The sequence below is a fragment of the Lutjanus erythropterus genome, chromosome 4, assembly GCF_056507025.1.
Source record: "Lutjanus erythropterus isolate fLutEry1 chromosome 4, fLutEry1.hap2, whole genome shotgun sequence".
Lineage (NCBI taxonomy): Eukaryota > Metazoa > Chordata > Actinopteri > Lutjaniformes > Lutjanidae > Lutjanus > Lutjanus erythropterus.
Genome location: NC_139320.1, coordinates 7,236,525 through 7,255,948, shown reverse-complemented (window position 1 = coordinate 7,255,948; position 19,424 = coordinate 7,236,525). Strand labels below are relative to the sequence as shown.

The 19,424-nt window shown below is 49.1% G+C and overlaps 1 protein-coding gene across 1 annotated transcript in view; it reads right to left on the bottom strand.

Moving 5' to 3' along the window:
* The window catches only part of omc2 (omcin 2), a 127,496-nt gene that overhangs the window by 21,502 nt on the left and 86,570 nt on the right, over positions 1–19,424 (bottom strand). The window contains exons 20-23 of the mRNA XM_084716263.1: positions 15,757–16,494; positions 14,014–15,588; positions 11,002–12,489; positions 2,524–3,525 (exon numbers count right to left, since the gene is read on the bottom strand). Coding sequence (XP_084572389.1) covers positions 2,524–3,525; positions 11,002–12,489; positions 14,014–15,588; positions 15,757–16,494 — 4,803 coding nt within the window. The remainder of the gene's footprint in view (positions 1–2,523; positions 3,526–11,001; positions 12,490–14,013; positions 15,589–15,756; positions 16,495–19,424) is intronic.

The following is a 19,424-nucleotide window of genomic DNA, read 5'->3' as shown; positions in this document are numbered from 1 at the left end:
TTGTGCTACCAGCTGTTGTAGTTGTGGCACCTGCAGTTGTTGTCGGGGTAGCAGTTGTTGTCGGGATTGCTGTTGTTGATGTTGTCGTACCAGCAGTTGTAGTTGTGGCACTTGCAGTTGTTGTCGGTGTAGTAGTTGTTGTCGGGGTAGTAGTCGTTGTCGGGATTGCTGTTAAAGATGTTGTGGTACCAGCAGTTGTAGTTGTGGCACTTGCAGTTGTTGTCGGGGTAGCAGTTGTTGTCGGGATTGCTGTTGTTGATGTTGTGGTACCAGCAGTTGTAGTTGTGGCACTTGCAGTTGTTGTCGGGGTAGCAGTTGTTGTCGGGATTGCTGTTGTTGTCGGGATTGCTGTTGTTGATGTTGTGCTATCAGCAGTTGTAGGTGTGGCACCTGCAGTTGTTGTCGGGATTGCTTTTGTTGATGTTGTGCTACCAGCAGTTGTAGTTGTGGCACCTGCACTTGTTGTCGGGGTAGTAGTTGTTGTCAGGATTGCTGTTGTTGATGTTGTGGTGCCAGCAGTTGTAATTGTGGCACTTGCAGCTGTTGTTGGGGTAGCAGTTGCTGTCGGGGTAGTAGTTGTTATCGGGATTGCTGTTGTTGATGTTGTGGTACCAGCAGTTGTACTTCGGGCAGTACTCCTTGTTGTGGTGCCTGCAGTTGTTGTTGTAGAACCCACCGTTGTTGTCGGAGCTGCACTTGTTGTTTTTGGCGCAACTGTTGTGGTGCCTGCAGTTGCTGTTGTTGTAGAACTCACAGTTGTTGTCGGAGCTGCACTTGTTGTTGTTGTGGCACGTCTTGTGGTGCCTGCAGTTGTTGTTGTTGTGGGACCCACCGTTGTTGTCGGAGCTGACCTTGTTGTTGTTGTGGCACCTGCAGTTGTTGTTGGGATTGCAGTTGTTGGTGTTGTGGTACCAGCAGTTGTAGTTGGGGCAGTACTCCCTGTTGTGGTGCCTGCAGTTGTTGTTGTTGTTGTAGAACCCACCGTTGTTGTCGGACCTGCACTTGTTGTTGTTGTGGCACCTGCACTTGTTGTCGGGATTGCCGTTGTTGATGTTGTGCTACCAGCAGTTGTAGTTAGGGCAGTACTCCCTGTTGTGGTGCCTGCAGTTGTTGTTGTAGAACCCAACGTTGTTGTCGGAGCTGCACTTGTTGTTGTGGCACTTGTTGTGGTGCCTGCAGTTGTTGTTGTTGTAGAACCCACAGTTGTTGTCGGAGCTGCACTTGTTGTTGTGGCACCTGCAGTTCTTGTCGGGGTAGCAATTGTTGTCGGGATTGCTGTTGTAGAGGTTGTGTTACCAGGAGTTGTAGTTGTGGCACCCACCTCGGCTTTTCTGTCACCTACAGGTATTGTTGTGGGACTCACAGTTGTTGTCGGGATTTCTGTTGTTGATGTTGTAGTACCAGCAATTGTAGTTGGGTCAGTACTTGTTGTTGTGGTACCTGCACTTGTTGTTGTAGAACCCACAGTTGTTGTCGGAGCTGCACTTGTTGTTGTGGCACCAGCAGTTGTTGTCAGGGTAGCAGTTGTTGTCGGGATTTCTGTTGTTGTTGTTGTGGCACTTGCAGTTGTTGTTGGGGTAGCAGTTGTTGTCGGGGTAGAAGTTGCTGTCGGGATTGCTGTTGTTGATGTTGTGGTGCCAGCAGTTGTAGTTGTGGCACTTGCAGTTGTTGTTGGGATAGCAGTTGTTGTCGGGATTGCTGTTGTTGATGTTGTGGTGCCAGCAGTTGTAGTTGTGGCACTTGCAGTTGCTGTTGGGGTAGCAGTTGTTGTCGGGATTGCTGTTGTTGATGTTGTGGTACCAGCAGTTGTAGTTGGGGCAGTACTCCGTGTTGTGGTGCCTGTAGTTGTTGTTGTAGAACCCACCAATGTTGTTGGAGCTGCACTTGTTGTTGTTGTGGCACCTGCAGTTGTTGTCGGGATTGCTGTTGTTGATGTTGTGCTACCAGCAGTTGTAGTTGTGGCACCTGCAGTTGTTGTCGGGGTAGTAGTTGTTGTCGGGCTTGCTGTTGTTGATGTTGTCATACCAGCAGTTGTAGTTGTGGCACTTGCAGTTGTTGTCGGGGTAGTAGTTGTTGTCGGGATTGTTGTTGTTGATGTTGTGGTACCAGCAGTTGTTTTTGTGGCACTTGCAGTTGTTGTTGGGGTAGCAGTTGTTGTCAGGGTAGCAGTTGTTCTCGGGATTGCGGTTGTTGATGTTGTGGTACCAGCAGTTGTACTTGGGGCAGTACTCCTTGTTGTGGCACCTGCAGTTGTTGTTGTAGAACCCACCGTTGTTGTCGGAGCTGCATCTGTTGTTGTTGTGGCACCTGTAGTTGTTGTCGGGATTGCTGTTGTTGATGTTGTGCTACCAGCAATTGTAGTTGTGGCACCTTCAGTTGTTGTCGGGATTGCTGTTGTTGATGTTGTGGTACCAGCAGTTGTTGTTGTGGCACTTGCAGTTGTTGTTTGGGTAGCAGTTGTTGTCGTGGTAGCAGTTGTTGTCGGGATTGCTGTTGTTGATGTTGTGGTACCAGCAGTTGTACTTGGGGCAGTACTCCTTGTTGTGGTGCCTGCAGTTGTTGTTGTTGTGGCAGCTGTAGTTGTTGTAGGGGTAGCAGTAGTTGTTGGGATTGCTGTTGTTGATGTTGTGGTACCAGCAGTTGTTGTTGTGGCACTTGCTGTTGTTGTTGTTGGGGTAGCAGTTGTTGTCGGGGTAGTAGTTGTTGTAGGGATTGGTGCTGTTGATGTTGTGGTGCCTGCAGTTGTTGTTGTGGCACTTGCAGTTGTTGTCGGGGTAGTAGTTGTTTTCGGGGTAGAAGTTGTTGTCGGGATTGCTGTTGTTGATGTTGTGGTACCAGCAGTTGTACTTGGGGCAGTACTCCTTGTTGTGGTGCCTGCAGTTGTTGTTGTAGAACCCACCGTTGTTGTCGGAGCTACACTTGTTGTTGTTGTGGCACCTGCAGTTGTTGTCGGGATTGCTGTTGTTGATGTTGTGGTACCAGCAGTTGTAGTTGTGGCACTTGCAGTTGTTGTCGGGGTAGCAGTTGTTGTCGGGATTGCTGTTGTTGATGTTGTTTTACCAGCAGTTGTACTTGGGGCAGTACTCCTTGTTGTGGTGCCTGCAGTTGTTGTTGTGGCAGCTGTAGTTGTTGTTAGGGTAGCAGTAGTTGTTGGGATTGCTGTTGTTGATGTTGTGGTACCAGCAGTTGTACTTTGGGCAGTACTCCTTGTTGTGGTGCCTGTAGTTGTTGTTGTAGAACCCACCGTTGTTGTCGGAGCTGCACTTGTTGTTGTTGGCGCACCTGTTGTGGTCCCTGCAGTTATTGTTGTTGTGGGACCCACCGTTGTTGTCGGAGCTGAACTTGTTGTTGTTGTGGCACCTGCAGTTGTTGTTGGGATTGCCGTTGTTGGTGTTGTGGTACCAGCAGTTGTAGTTGGGGCAGTACTCCCTGTTGTGGTGCCTGCAGTTGTTGTTGTAGAACCCACCGTTGTTGTCGGAGTTGTACTTGTTGTTGTTGTGGCACCTGTAGCTGTTGCCGGGATTGCTGTTGTTGGTGTTGTGGTACCAGCAGTTGTAGCTGGAGCAGTACTCCGTGTTGTGGTGCCTGCAGTTGTTGTTGTAGAACCCACCATTGTTGTTGGAGCTGCACTTGTTGTTGTTAGTGCACCTGCAGTTGTTGTCGGGATTGCTGTTGTTGATGTTGTGCTACCAGCTATTGTAGTTGTGGCACCTGCAGTTGTTATCGGGGTAGCAGTTGTTGTCGGGATTGCTGTTGTTGATGTTGTGGTAACAGCAGTTGTAGATGTGGCACCTGCAGTTGTTGTCGGGGTAGCAGTTGTTGTCGGGATTGCTGTTGTTGATGTTGTGGTACCGGCAGTTGTAGTTGTTGTTGTGCCACCTGTTGTGGCACCTGAATTTGTTGTTGTAGAACCCACCGTTGTTGTCGGAGATGCACTTGTTGTTGTTGTGGCACCTGCAGTTGTTGTCGGGATTGCTGTTGTTGATGTTGTGCTACCAGCAGTTGTAGTTGTGGCACCTGCACTTGTTGTTGGGGTAGTAGTTGTTGTCAGGATTGCTGTTGTTGACGTTGTGGTGCCAGTAGTTGTAATTGTGGCACTTGCAGTTGTTGTTGGGGTAACAGTTGTTGTCGGGGTGGCAGTTGTTGTCGGGATTGCTGTTGTTGATGTTGTGGTACCAGCAGTTGTACTTGGGGCAGTACTCCTTGTTGTGGTGCCTGCAGTTGTCGTTGTAGAACCCACCATTGTTGTCGGAACTGCAATTGTTGTTGTTGTGCCACCTGTTGTGGTGCCTGCAGTTGTTGTTGTAGAACCCACCGTTGTTGTCGGAGATGCACTTGTTGTGGCACCTGCAGTTGTTGTCGGGATTGCTGTTGTTGATGTTGTGGTACCAGCAGTTGTAGTTGTGGCACCTGCAGTTGTTGTCGGGGTAGTAGTTGTTGTCGGGATTGCTGTTGTTGATGTTGTGGTGCCTGCAGTTGTTGTTGGGGTAGCAGTAGTTGTTGGGATTGCTGTTGTTGATGTTGTGGTACCAGCAGTTGTTGTTGTGGCACTTGCACTTGTTGTTGGGGTAGCAGTTGTTGTCGGGGTAGAAGTTGTTGTTGGGATTGCTGTTGTTGATATTGTGCTACCAGCAGTTGTAGTTGGGCTAGTACTCCGTGTTGTGGTGCCTGCAGTTGTTGTTGTAGAACCCACCGTTGTTGTCGGACCTGCACTTGTTGTTGTTGTCCCACCTGTTGTGGTGCCTGCAGTTGTTGTTGTAGAACCCACCGTTGTTGTTGGAGCTGCACTTGTTGTTGTTAGTGCACCTGCAGTTGTTGTCGGGATTGCTGTTGTTGATGTTGTGCTACCAGCTATTGTAGTTGTGGCACCTGCAGTTGTTATCGGGGTAGCAGTTGTTGTCGGGATTGCTGTTGTTGATGTTGTGGTACCAGCAGTTGTAGTTGTGGCACTTGCAGTTGTTGTCGGGGTAGCAGTTGTTGTCGGGATTGCTGTTGTTGTCGGGATTGCTGTTGTTGATGTTGTGCTATCAGCAGTTTTAGGTGTGGCACCTGCAGTTGTTGTCGCGATTGCTGTTGTTGATGTTTTGCTACCAGCAGTTGTAGTTGTGGCACCTGCACTTGTTGTCGGGGTAGTAGTTGTTGTCAGGATTGCTGTTGTTGATGTTGTGGTGCCAGCAGTTGTAATTGTGGCACTTGCAGCTGTTGTTGGGGTAGCAGTTGTTGTCGGGGTAGTAGTTGTTGTCGGTATTGCTGTTGTTGATGTTGTGGTACCAGCAGTTGTACTTCGGGCAGTACTCCTTGTTGTGGTGCCTGCAGTTGTTGTTGTAGAACCCACCGTTGTTGTCGGAGCTGCACTTGTTGTTTTTGGCGCAAATGTTGTGGTCCCGGCAGTTGTTGTTGTAGAGCCCACCGTTGTTGTCGAAGCTGCACTTGTTGTTGTTGTGGCACCTGTTGTGGTGCCTGCAGTTGCTGTTGTTGTAGAACTCACAGTTGTTGTCGGAGCTGCACTTGTTGTTGTTGTGGCACCTCTTGTGGTGCCTGCAGTTGTTGTTGTTGTGGGACCCACCGTTGTTGTCGTAGCTGATCTTGTTGTTGTTGTGGCACCTGCAGTTGTTGTTGGGATTGCCGTTGTTGGTGTTGTGGTACCAGCAGTTGTAGTTGGGGCAGTACTCCCTGTTGTGGTGCCTGCAGTTGTTGTTGTAGAACCCACCTTTGTTGTCGGAGCTGCACTTGTTGTTGTTGTGGCACCTGTTGTGGTTTCTGAAGTTGTTGTTGTTGTTGTAGAACCCACCGTTGTTGTCAGACCTGCACTTGTTGTTGTTGTGGCACCTGCAGTTGTTGTCGGGATTGCCGTTGTTGATGTTGTGCTACCAGCAGTTGTAGTTAGGGCAGTACTCCCTGTTGTGGTGCCTGCAGTTGTTGTTGTAGAACCCAACGTTGTTGTCGGAGCTGCACTTGTTGTTGTGGCACTTGTTGTGGTGCCTGCAGTTGTTGTTGTTGTAGAACCCACAGTTGTTGTCGGAGCTGCACTTGTTGTTGTGGCACCTGCAGTTCTTGTCGGGGTAGCAATTGTTGTCGGGATTGCTGTTGTAGAGGTTGTGTTACCAGGAGTTGTAGTTGTGGCACCCACCTCGGCTTTTCTGTCACCTACAGGTATTGTTGTGGGACTCACAGTTGTTGTCGGGATTTCTGTTGTTGATGTTCTAGTACCAGCAATTGTAGTTGGGTCAGTAATTGTTGTTGTGGTACCTGCACTTGTTGTTGTAGAACCCACAGTTGTTGTCGGAGCTGCACTTGTTGTTGTGGCACCAGCAGTTGTTGTCAGGGTAGCAGTTGTTGTCGGGATTTCTGTTGTTGTTGTTGTGGCACTTGCAGTTGTTGTTGGGGTAGCAGTTGTTGTCGGGGTAGAATTTGCTGTCGGGATTGCTGTTGTTGATGTTGTGGTGCCAGCAGTTGTAGTTGTGGCACTTGCAGTTGTTGTTGGGGTAGCAGTTGTTGTCGGGATTGCTGTTGTTGATGTTGTGGTGCCAGCAGTTGTAGTTGTGGCACTTGCAGTTGTTGTTGGGGTAGCAGTTGTTGTCGGGATTGCTGTTGTTGATGTTGTGGTACCAGCAGTTGTAGTTGGGGCAGTACTCCTTGTTGTGGTGCCTGCAGTTGTTGTTGTAGAACCCACCGTTGTTGTCGGAGCTGCATCTGTTGTTGTTGTGGCACCTGCAGTTGTTGTCGGGATTGCTGTTGTTGATGTTGTGCTACCAGCAATTGTAGTTGTGGCACTTGCAGTTGTTGTCGGGGTAGTAGTTCTTTTCGGGGTAGAAGTTGTTGTCAGGATTGCTGTTGTTGATGTTGTGGTACCAGCAGTTGTACTTGGGGCAGTACTCCATGTTGTGGTGCCTGCAGTTGTTGTTGTAGAACCCACCGTTGTTGTCGGAGCTACACTTGTTGTTGTTGTGGCACCTGCAGTTGTTGTCAGGATTGCTGTTGTTGATGTTGTGGTACCAGCAGTTGTAGTTGTGACACTTGCAGTTGTTGTCGGGGTAGCAGTTGTTGTCGGGATTGCTGTTCTTGATGTTGTGGTACCAGCAGTTATACTTGGGTCAGTACTCTTTGTTGTGGTGCCTGCAGTTGTTGTTGTGGCAGCTGTAGTTGTTGTTGGGGTAGCAGTAGTTGTTGGGATTGCTGTTGTTGATGTTGTGGTACCAGCAGTTGTTGTTGTGGCACTTGCAGTTGTTGTTGGGGTAGCAGTTGTTGTCGGGGTAGACGTTGTTGTCGGGATTGCTATTGTTGATGTTGTGCTACCAGCAGTTGTTGTTGTGGCACTTGCAGTTGTTGTTGGGGTAGTTGTAGTTGTTGGGGTAGCAGTTGTTGTCAGGATTGCTGTTGTTGATGTTGTGCTACCAGCAGTTGTAGTTGTGGCACCTGCACTTGTTGTCGGGGTAGTAGTTGTTGTCAGGATTGCTGTTGTTGATGTTGTGGTACCAGCAGTTGTTGTTGTGGCACTTGCAGTTGTTGTTGGGGTAGCAATTGTTGTCGGGGTAGCAGTTGTTGTCGGGATTGCGGTTGTTGATGTTGTGGTACCAGCAGTTGTACTTGGGGCAGTACTCCTTGTTGTGGTGCCTGCAGTTGTTGTTGTAGAACCCACCGTTGTTGTCGGAGCTGCACTTGCAGTTGTTGCCGAACCCACCGTTGTTGTCGGAGCTGCACTTGTTGTTGTTGTGGCACCTGTAGTTGTTGTCGGGATTGCTGTTGTTGATGTTGTGGTACCAGCAGTTTTAGTTGGGGCAGTACTCCCTGTTGTGGTGCCTGCAGTTTTTGTCGGGGTAGCAGTTGTTGTCGGGATTACTGTTGTTGATGTTGTGCTACCAGCAGTTGTAGTTGTGGCACCTGCAGTTGTTGTCGGGATTGCTGTTGTTGATGTTGTGCTACCAGCAGTTGTAGTTGTGGCACTTGCAGTTGTTGTTGGGGTAGTTGTAGTTGTTGGGGTACCAGTTGTTGTCGGGATTGCTGTTGTTGATGTTGTGCTACCAGCAGTTGTAGTTCTGGCACCTGCACTTGTTGTCGGGGTAGTAGTTGTTGTCAGGATTGCTGTTGTTGATGTTGGGGTGCCAGCAGTTGTAATTGTGGCACTTGCAGCTGTTGTTGGGGTAGCAGTTGTTGTTGGGGTAGTAGTTGTTGTCGGGATTGCTGTTGTTGATGTTGTGGTACCAGCAGTTGTACTTCGGGCAGTACTCCTTTTTGTGGTGCCTGCAGTTGTTGTTGTAGAACCCACCGTTGTTGTCGGAGCTGCACTTGTTGTTGTTGGCGCACCTGTTGTGGTCCCGGTAGTTGTTGTTGTAGAGCCCACCGTTGTTGTCGAAGCTGCACTTGTTGTTGTTGTGGCACCTGTTGTGGTGCCTGCAGTTGCTGTTGTTGTAGAACTCACCGTTGTTGTCGGAGCTGCAATTGTTGTTGTTGTGGCGCCTCTTGTGGTGCCTGCAGTTGTTGTTGTGGGACCCACCGTTGTTGTCGGAGCTGACCTTGTTGTTGTTGTGGCACCTGCAGTTGTTGTTGGGATTGCCGTTGTTGGTGTTGTGGTACCAGCAGTTGTAGTTGGGGCAGTACTCCCTGTTGTGGTGCCTGCAGTTGTTGTTGTAGAACCCACCTTTGTTGTCGGAGCTGCACTTGTTGTTGTTGTGGCACCTGTTGTGGTTTCTGAAGTTGTTGTTGTTGTTGTAGAACCCACCGTTGTTGTCGGACCTGCACTTGTTGTTGTTGTGGCACCTGCAGTTGTTGTCGGGATTGCCGTTGTTGATGTTGTGCTACCAGCAGTTGTAGTTAGGGCAGTACTCCCTGTTGTGGTGCCTGCAGTTGTTGTTGTAGAAACCAACGTTGTTGTCGGAGCTGCACTTGTTGTTGTGGCACTTGTTGTGGTGCCTGCAGTTGTTGTTGTTGTAGAACCCACAGTTGTTGTCGGAGCTGCACTTGTTGTTGTGGCACCTGCAGTTCTTGTCGGGGTAGCAATTGTTGTCGGGATTGCTGTTGTAGAGGTTGTGTTACCAGGAGTTGTAGTTGTGGCACCCACCTCGGCTTTTCTGTCACCTACAGGTATTGTTGTGGGACTCACAGTTGTTGTCGGGATTTCTGTTGTTGATGTTCTAGTACCAGCAATTGTAGTAGGGTCAGTACTTGTTGTTGTGGTACCTGCACTTGTTGTTGTAGAACCCACAGTTGTTGTCGGAGCTGCACTTGTTGTTGTGGCACCAGCAGTTGTTGTCAGGGTAGCAGTTGTTGTCGGGATTTCTGTTGTTCTTGTTGTGGCACTTGCAGTTGTTGTTGGGGTAGCAGTTGTTGTCGGGGTAGAAGTTGCTGTCCGGATTGCTGTTGTTGATGTTGTGGTGCGAGCAGTTGTAGTTGTGGCACTTGCAGTTGTTGTTGGGGTAGCAGTTGTTGTCGGCATTGCTGTTGTTGATGTAGTGGTACCAGCAGTTGTAGTTGGGGCACTTGCAGTTGTTGTCGGGGTAGTAGTTGTTGTCGGGATTGTTGTTGTTGATGTTGTGGTACCAGCAGTTGTTGTTGTGGCACTTGCAGTTGTTGTTGGGGTAGCAATTGTTGTCGGGGTAACAGTTGTTGTCGGGATTGCGGTTGTTGATGTTGTGGTACCAGCAGTTGTACTTGGGGCAGTACTCCTTGTTGTGGTGCCTGCAGTTGTTGTAGAACCCACCGTTGTTGTCGGAGCTGCACTTGCAGTTGTTGCCGAACCCACCGTTGTTGTCGGAGCTGCACTTGTTGTTGTTGTGGCACCTGTAGTTGTTGTCGGGATTGCTGTTGTTGATGTTGTGGTACCAGCAGTTTTAGTTGGGGCAGTACTCCCTGTTGTGGTGCCTGCAGTTTTTGTCGGGGTAGCAGTTGTTGTCGGGATTACTGTTGTTGATGTTGTGCTACCAGCAGTTGTAGTTGTGGCACCTGCAGTTGTTGTCGGGATTGCTGTTGTTGATGTTGTTCTACCAGCAGTTGTAGTTGTGGCACCTGCACTTGTTGTCGGGGTAGTAGTTGTTGTCAGGATTGCTGTTGTTGATGTTCTGGTGCCAGCAGTTGTAATTGTGGCACTTGCAGTTGTTGTTGGGGTAGCAGTTGTTGTCGGGGTAGCAGTTGTTGTCGGGATTGTTGTTGTTGATGTTGTGGTACCAGCAGTTGTACTTCGGGCAGTACTTCTTGTTGTGGTGCTTGCAGTTGTTGTTGTAGAACCCACCGATGTTGTCGGAGATGAACTTCTTGTTGTTGTGGCACCTGTTGTGGTGCCTGCAGTTGTTGTTGTAGAACCCACCGTTGTTGTCGGAGCTGCACTTGTTGTTGTTGTGGCACCTGTTGTGGTGCCTGCAGTTGTTGTTGTTGTAGAACCCACCGTTGTTGTCGGAGCTGCACTTGTTGTTGTTGTGGCACCTGTTGTGGTGCCTGCAGTTGTTGTTGTTGTGGGACCCACCATTGTTGTCGGACCTGCACTTGTTGTTGTTGTGGCACCTGCAGTTTTTGTCGGGATTGCCGTTGTTGGAGTTGTGGTACCAGCAGTTGTAGTTGCGGCAGTACTCCCTGTTGTGGTGCCTGCAATTGTTGTTGTAGAACCCACCTTTGTTGTCGGAGCTGTAGTTGTTGTTGTTGTGGCACCTGTTGTGGTTTCTGCAGTTGTTGTTGTTGTCGTAGAACCCACCGTTGTTGTCGTAGCTGCACTTGTTGTTGTTGAGGCACCTGCAGTTGTTGTCGGGATTGCCATTGTTGATGTTGTGGTACCAACAGTTTTAGTTGGGGCAGTACTCCCTGTTGTGGTGCCTGCAGTTGTTGTTGTAGAACCCACCGTTGTTGTCAGAGCTGCACCTGTTGTTGTTGTTGCACTTGTTGTGGTGCCTGCCGTTGTTGTTTTTGTAGAACCCACCGTTGTTGTCGGACCTGCACTTGTTGTTGTTGTGGCACCTGCAGTTGTTGTTGTAGAACCCACAGTTATTGTCGGAGCTGCACTTGTTGTTGTGGCACCTGCAGTTGTTGTCGGGGTGGCAGTTGTTGTCGGGATTGCTGTTGTTGATGTTGTGGTACCAGCAGTTGTAGTTGGGGCAGTACTCCGTGTTGTGGCACCTGCAGTTGTTGTTGTAGAACCCACAGTTGTTGTCGGAGCTGCACTTGTTGTTCTGGCACCTGCAGTTGTTGTCGGGGTAGCAGTTGTTGTCGGGATTGCTGTTGTTGATGTTGTGGTACCAGCAGTTGTAGTTGGTGCAGTACTCCATGTTGTGGTGCCTGTAGTTGTTGTTGTAGAACCCACCGTTGTTGTCGGAGTTGCACTTGTTGTTGTTGTGGCACCTGCAGTTGTTGTCGGGATTGCTGTTGTTGATGTTGTGCTACCAGCAGTTGTAGTTGTGGCACCTGCTGTTGTTGTCGGGGTAGTAGTTGTTGTCGGGGTTGCTGTTGTTGATGTTGTGGTACCAGCAGTTGTTGTTGTGGCACTTGCAGTTGTTGTCGGGGTAGCAGTTGTTGTCGGGATTGCTGTTGTTGATGTTGTGGTACCAGCAGTTGTTGTTGTGGCACTTGCAGTTGTTGTTTGGGTAGCAGTTGTTGTCGGGATTGCTGTTGTTGATGTTGTTCTACCAGCTGTTGTAGTTGTGGCACCTGCAGTTGTTGTCGGGGAAGCAGTTGTTGTCGGGATTGCTGTTGTTGATGTTGTCGTAACAGCAGTTGTAGTTGTGGCACTTGCAGTTGTTGTCGGGGTAGTAGTTGTTTTCGGGGTAGAAGTTGTTGTCGGGATTGGTGTTATTGATGTTGTGGTACCAGCAGTTGTACTTGGGGCAGTACTCCTTGTTGTGGTGCCTGCAGTTGTTGTTGTTGTGGCAGCTGTAGTTGTTGTTGGGGTAGCAGTAGTTGTTGGGATTGCTGTTGTTGATGTTGTGGTACCAGCAGTTGTAGTTGTGGCACTTGCAGTTGTTGTCGGGGTAGCAGTTGTTGTCGGGATTGCTGTTCTTGATGTTGTGGTACCAGCAGTTGTACTTGGGGCAGTACTCTTTGTTGTGGTGCCTGCAGTTGTTGTTGTGGCAGCTGTAGTTGTTGTTGGGGTAGCAGTAGTTGTTGGGATTGCTGTTGTTGATGTTGTGGTACCAGCAGTTGTTGTTGTGGCACTTGCAGTTGTTGTTGGGGTAGCAGTTGTTGTCGGGGTAGACGTTGTTGTCGGGATTGCTGTTGTTGATGTTGTGCTACCAGCAGTTGTTGTTGTGGCACTTGCAGTTGTTGTTGGGGTAGCAGTTGTTGTCGGGGTAGCAGTTGTTGTCGGGATTGCTGTTGTTGATGTTGTCCTACCAGCTGTTGTAGTTGTGGCACCTGCAGTTGTTGTCGGGGTAGCAGTTGTTGTCGGGATTGCTGTTGTTGATGTTGTGGTACCAGCAGTTGTACTTGGGGCAGTACTACTTGTTGTGGTGCCTGCAGTTGTTGTAGAACCCACCGTTGTTGTCGGAGCTGCACTTGTTGTTGTTGTGGCACCTGCAGTTGTTGTCGGGATTGCTGTTGTTGATGTTGTGCTACCAGCAATTGTAGTTGTGGCACCTGCAGTTGTTGTCGAGATTTCTGTTGTTGATGTTGTGGTACCAGCAGTTGTTGTCGTGGCACTTGCAGTTGTTGTCGGGGTAGCAGTTGTTGTCGGGGTAGCAGCTGTTGTCAGGATTGCTGTTGTTGATGTTGTGGTACCAGCAGTTGTACTTGGGGCAGTACTCCTTGTTGTGGTGCCTGCAGTTGTTGTTGTTGTGGCAGCTGTAGTTGTTGTTGGGGTAGCAGTAGTTGTTGGGATTGCTGTTGTTGATGTTGTGGTACCAGCAGTTGTTGTTGTGGCACTTGCAGTTGTTGTTGGGGTAGCAGTTGTTGTCGGGGTAGTAGTTGTTGTAGGGATTGCTGCTGTTGATGTTGTGGTGCCTGCAGTCGTTGTTGTGGCACTTGCAGTTGTTGTCGGGGTAGTAGTTCTTTTCGGGGTAGAAGTTGTTGTCGGGATTGCTGTTGTTGATGTTGTGGTACCAGGAGTTGTTGTTGTGGCACTTGCAGTTGTTGTTTGGGTAGCCGTTGTTGTCAGGGTAGCAGCTGTTGTCAGGATTGCTGTTGTTGATGTTGTGGTACCAGCAGTTGTACTTGGGGCAGTACTCCTTGTTGTGGTGCCTGCAGTTGTTGTTGTTGTGGCAGCTGTAGTTGTTGTTGGGGTAGCAGTAGTTGTTGGGATTGCTGTTGTTGATGTTGTGGTACCAGCAGTTGTAGTTGTGGCACTTGCAGTTGTTGTCGGGGTAGCAGTTGTTGTCGGGATTGCTGTTCTTGATGTTGTGGTACCAGCAGTTGTACTTGGGGCAGTACTCTTTGTTGTGGTGCCTGCAGTTGTTGTTGTGGCAGCTGTAGTTGTTGTTGGGGTAGCAGTAGTTGTTGGGATTGCTGTTGTTGATGTTGTGGTACCAGCAGTTGTTGTTGTGGCACTTGCAGTTGTTGTTGGGGTAGCAGTTGTTGTCGGGGTAGACGTTGTTGTCGGGATGGCTGTTGTCGATGTTGTGCTACCAGCAGTTGTTGTTGTGGCACTTGCAGTTGTTGTTGGGGTAGCAGTTGTTGTCGGGGTAGCAGTTGTTGTCTGGATTGGTGTTGTTGATGTTGTGGTACCAGCAGTTGTACTTGGGGCAGTACTACTTGTTGTGGTGCCTGCAGTTGTTGTAGAACCCACCGTTGTTGTCGGAGCTGCACTTGTTGTTGTTGTGGCACCTGCAGTCGTTGTCGGGATTGCTGTTGTTGATGTTGTGCTACCAGCAGTTGTAGTTGTGGCACCTGCAGTTGTTGTCGGGATTGCTGTTGTTGATGTTGTGGTACCAGCAGTTGTTGTCGTGGCACTTGCAGTTGTTGTCGGGGTAGCAGTTGTTGTCGGGATTGCTGTTGTTGATGTTGTGGTACCAGCAGTTGTTGTTGTGGCACTTGCAGTTGTTGTTTGGGTAGCAGTTGTTGTCGGGATTGCTGTTGTTGATGTTGTGGTACCAGCAGTTGTACTTGGGTCAGTACTCCTTGTTGTGGTGCCTGCAGTTGTTGTTGTTGTGGCAGCTGTAGTTGTTGTTGGGGTAGCAGTAGTTGTTGGGATTGCTGTTGTTGATGTTGTGGTACCAGCAGTTGTTGTTGTGGCACTTGCAGGTGTTGTTGAGGTAGCAGTTGTTGTCGGGGTAGCAGTTGTTGTCGGGATTGCTGTTGTTGATGTTGTGGTACCAGCAGTTGTACTTGGGTCAGTACTCCTTGTTGTGGTGCCTGCAGTTATTGTTGTTGTGGCAGCTGTAGTTGTTGTTGGGGTAGCAGTAGTTGTTGGGATTGCTGTTGTTGATGTTGTGGTACCAGCAGTTGTTGTTGTGGCACTTGCAGTTGTTGTTGAGGTAGCAGTTGTTGTCGGGGTAGTAGTTGTTGTAGGGATTGCTGCTGTTGATGTTGTGGCGCCTGCAGTTGTTGTTGTGGCACTTGCAGTTGTTGTCGGGGTAGTAGTTGTTTTCGGGGTAGACGTTGTTGTCGGGATGGCTGTTGTCGATGTTGTGCTACCAGCAGTTGTTGTTGTGGCACTTGCAGTTGTTGTTGGGGTAGCAGTTGTTGTCGGGGTAGCAGTTGTTGTCTGGATTGGTGTTGTTGATGTTGTGGTACCAGCAGTTGTACTTGGGGCAGTACTACTTGTTGTGGTGCCAGCAGTTGTTGTAGAACCCACCGTTGTTGTCGGAGCTGCACTTGTTGTTGTTGTGGCACCTGCAGTCGTTGTCGGGATTGCTGTTGTTGATGTAGTGCTACCAGCAGTTGTAGTTGTGGCACCTGCAGTTGTTGTCGGGATTGCTGTTGTTGATGTTGTGGTACCAGCAGTTGTTGTCGTGGCACTTGCAGTTGTTGTCGGGGTAGCAGTTGTTGTCGGGATTGCTGTTGTTGATGTTGTGGTACCAGCAGTTGTTGTTGTGGCACTTGCAGTTGTTGTTTGGGTAGCAGTTGTTGTCGGGATTGCTGTTGTTGATGTTGTGGTACCAGCAGTTGTACTTGGGTCAGTACTCCTTGTTGTGGTGCCTGCAGTTGTTGTTGTTGTGGCAGCTGTAGTTGTTGTTGGGGTAGCAGTAGTTGTTGGGATTGCTGTTGTTGATGTTGTGGTACCAGCAGTTGTTGTTGTGGCACTTGCAGTTGTTGTTGAGGTAGCAGTTGTTGTCGGGGTAGCAGTTGTTGTCGGGATTGCTGTTGTTGATGTTGTGGTACCAGCAGTTGTACTTGGGTCAGTACTCCTTGTTGTGGTGCCTGCAGTTGTTGTTGTGGCAGCTGTAGTTGTTGTTGGGGTAGCAGTAGTTGTTGGGATTGCTGTTGTTGATGTTGTGGTACCAGCAGTTCTTGTTGTGGCACTTGCAGTTGTTGTTGAGGTAGCAGTTGTTGTCGGGGTAGTAGTTGTTGTAGGGATTGCTGCTGTTGATGTTGTGGCGCCTGCAGTTGTTGTTGTGGCACTTGCAGTTGTTGTCGGGGTAGTAGTTGTTTTCGGGGTAGAAGTTGTTGTCGGGATTGCTGTTGTTGATGTTGTGGTACCAGCAGTTGTACTTGGGGCAGTACTCCTTGTTGTGGTGCCTGCAGTTGTTGTTGTAGAACCCACCGTTGTTGTCGGAGCTACACTTGTTGTTGTTGTGGCACCTGCAGTTGTTGTCGGGATTGCTGTTGTTGATGTTGTGGTACCAGCAGTTGTAGTTGTGGCACCTGCAGTTGTTGTCGGGATTGCTGTTGTTGATGTTGTGGTACCAGCAGTTGTTGTCGTGGCACTTGCAGTTGTTGTCGGGGTAGCGGTTGTTGTCGGGATTGCTGTTGTTGATGTTGTGGTACCAGTAGTTGTTGTTGTGGCACTTGCAGTTGTTGTTTGGGTAGCAGTTGTTGTCGGGATTGCTGTTGTTGATGTTGTGGTACCAGCAGTTGTACTTGGGTCAGTACTCCTTGTTGTGGTGCCTGCAGTTGTTGTTGTTGTGGCAGCTGTAGTTGTTGTTGGGGTAGCAGTAGTTGTTGGGATTGCTGTTGTTGATGTTTTGGTACCAGCAGTTGTTGTGGCACTTGCAGTTGTTGTTGAGGTAGCAGTTGTTGTCGGGGTAGCAGTTGTTGTCGGGATTGCTGTTGTTGATGTTGTGGTACCAGCAGTTGTACTTGGGTCAGTACTCCTTGTGGTGCCTGCAGTTGTTGTTGTTGTGGCAGCTGTAGTTGTTGTTGGGGTAGCAGTAGTTGTTGGGATTGCTGTTGTTGATGTTGTGGTACCAGCAGTTGTTGTTGTGGCACTTGCAGTTGTTGTTGAGGTAGCAGTTGTTGTCGGGGTAGTAGTTGTTGTAGGGATTGCTGCTGTTGATGTTGTGGTGCCTGCAGTTGTTGTTGTGGCACTTGCAGTTGTTGTCGGGGTAGTAGTGGTTTTCGGGGTAGAAGTTGTTGTCGGGATTGCTGTTGTTGATGTTGTGGTACCAGCAGTTGTACTTGGGGCAGTACTCCTTGTTGTGGTGCCTGCAGTTGTTGTTGTAGAACCCACCGTTGTTGTCGGAGCTACACTTGTTGTTGTTGTGGCACCTGCAATTGTTGTCGGGATTGCTGTTGTTGATGTTGTGGTACCAGCAGTTGTAGTTGTGGCACTTGCAGTTGTTCTCAGGGTAGCAGTTGTTGTCGGGATTGCTGTTGTTGATGTTGTGGTACCAGCAGTTGTACTTGGGGCAGTACTCCTTGTTGTGGTGCCTGCAGTTGTTGTTGTGGCAGCTGTAGTTGTTGTTGGGGTAGCAGTAGATGTTGGGATTGCTGTTGTTGATGTTGTGGTACCAGCAGTTGTACTTCGGGCAGTACTCCTTGTTGTGGTGCCTGCAGTTGTTGTTGTAGAACCCACCGTTGTTGTCGGAGCTGCACTTGTTGTTGTTGGCGCACCTGTTGTGGTCCCTGCAGTTGTTGTTGTAGAACCCACCGTTGTTGTCGGAGCTGCACTTGTTGTTGTTGTGGCACATCTTGTGGTGCCTACAGTTGTTGTTGTTGTAGAACCCACAGTTGTTGTCGGAGCTGCACTTGTTGTTGTGGCACCTGCAGTTCTTGTCGGGGTAGCAATTGTTGTCGGGATTGCTGTTGTAGAGGTTGTGTTACCAGTAGTTGTAGTTGTGGCACCCACCTCGGCTTTTCTGGCACCTACAGGTATTGTTGCGGGACTCACAGTTGTTGTCGGGATTTCTGTTGTTGATGTTGTGCTACCATTTGTTGAAGTTGTGGTACCTACAGTTGTTGTCGGGGTAGCAGTTGTTGTCGGGATTGCTGTTGTTGATGTTGTGCTACCATTTGTTGAAGTTGTGGTACCTACAGTTGTTATCGGGGTAGCAGTTGTTGTCGGGATTGCTGTTGTTGATGTTGTCGTACCAGCAGTTGTAGTTGTGGCACTTGCAGTTGTTGTCGGGGTAGTAGTTGTTGTCGGGGTAGCAGTCGTTGTCGGGATTGCTGTTGTTGATGTTGTGGTAACAGCAGTTGTAGTTGTGGCACTTGCAGTTGTTGTCGGGATTGCTGTTGTTGATGTTGTGGTACCAGCAGTTGTTGTTGTGGCACTTGCAGTTGTTGTTGGGGTAGCAGTTGTTGTCGGTGTAGCAGTTGTTGTCGGGATTGCTGTTGTTGATGTTGTGGTACCAGCAGTTGTACTTGGGGCAGTACTACTTGTTGTGGTGCCTGCAGTTGTTGTAGAACCCACCGTTGTTGTCGGAGCTGCACTTGTTGTTGTTGTGGCACCTGCAGTTGTTGTCGGGATTGCTGTTGTTGATGTTGTGCTACCAGCAATTGTACTTGTGGCACCTGCAGTTGTTGTCGGGATTGCTGTTGTTGATGTTGTGGTACCAGCAGTTGTTGTCGTGGCACTTGCAGTTGTTGTTGGGGTGGCAGTTGTTGTCGGGATTGCTGTTGTTGATGTTGTGGTACCAGCAGTTGTTGTTGTGGCACTTGCAGTTGTTGTTTGTGTAGCAGTTGTTGTTGGGGTAGCAGTTGTTGTCGGGATTGCTGTTGTTGATGTTGTGGTACCAGCAGTTGTACCTGGGGCAGTACTCCTTGTTGTGGTGCCTGCAGTTGTTGTTGTTGTGGCAGCTGTAGTTGTTGTTGGGGTAGCAGTAGTTGTTGGGATTGCTGTTGATGTTGTGGTACCAGCAGTTGTTGTTGTGGCTTTTACAGTTGTTGTTGGGGTAGCAGTTGTTGTCGGGGTAGTAGTTGTTGTAGGGATTGCTGCTGTTGATGTTGTGGTGCCTGCAGTTGTTGTTGTGGCACTTGCAGTTGTTGTCGGGGTAGTAGTTGTTTTCGGGGTAGAAGTTGTTGTCGGGATTGCTGTTGTTGATGTTGTGGTACCAGCAGTTGTTGTTGTGGCAGCTGTAGTTGTTGTTGGGGTAGTACTTGTTGTCAGGATTGGTGTTGTTGATGTTATGGTGCCAGCAGTTGTAATTGTGGCACTTGCAGTTGTGGTCGGGGTAGCAGTTGTTGTCGGGATTGTTGTTGTTGATGTTGTGGTACCAGCAGTTGTAGTTGTGGCACCTGCAGTTGTTGTCGGGATTGCTGTTGTTGATGTTGTGCTACCAGCAGTTGTAGTTGTGGCACCTGCACTTGTTGTCGGGGTAGTAGTTGTTGTCAGGATTGCTGTTGTTGATGTTGTGGTGCCAGCAGTTGTAATTGTGGCACTTGCAGTTGTTGTTGGGGTAGCAGTTGTTGTCGGGGTAGCAGTTGTTGTTGGGATTGTTGTTGTTGATGTTGTGGTACCAGCAGTTGTACTTCGGGCAGTATTTCTTGTTGTGGTGCTTGCAGTTGTTGTTGTAGAACCCACCGTTGTTGTTGGAGCTGCAATTGTTGTTTTTGTGGCACCTGTTGTGGTCCCTGCAGTTGTTGTTGTAGAGTCCACCGTTGTTGTTGAAGGTGCACTTGTTGTTGTTGTGGCACCTGTTGTTGTGCCTGCAGTTGTACTTGGGGCAGTACTCCTTGTTGTGGTGCCTGCACTTGTCGTTGTAGAACCCACCGTTCTTGTGAGACCTGCACTTGTTGTTGTTGTGGCACCTGTTGTGGTGCCTTCAGTTGTTGTTGTAGAACCCACCGTTGTTGTCGGAGCTGCACTTGTTGTTGTTGCAGAACCCACCGTTGTTGTCAGAGCTGCACTTGTTGTTGTTGTGGCACCTGTAGTTGTTGTCGGGATTGCCGTTGTTGATGTTGTGGTACCAGGAGTTGTAGTTGTGGCACCCACCTCGGATTTTCTGGCACCTACAGGTATTGTTGTGGGACTCACAGTTGTTGTCGGGATTCCTGTTGTTGATGTTCTAGTACCAGCAATTGTAGTTGGGCCAGTACTTGTTGTTGTAGAACCCACAGTTGTTGTCGGAGCTGCACTTGTTCTTGTGGCACCTGCAGTTGTTGTCAGGGTAACAGTTGTTGTCGGGATTTCTGTT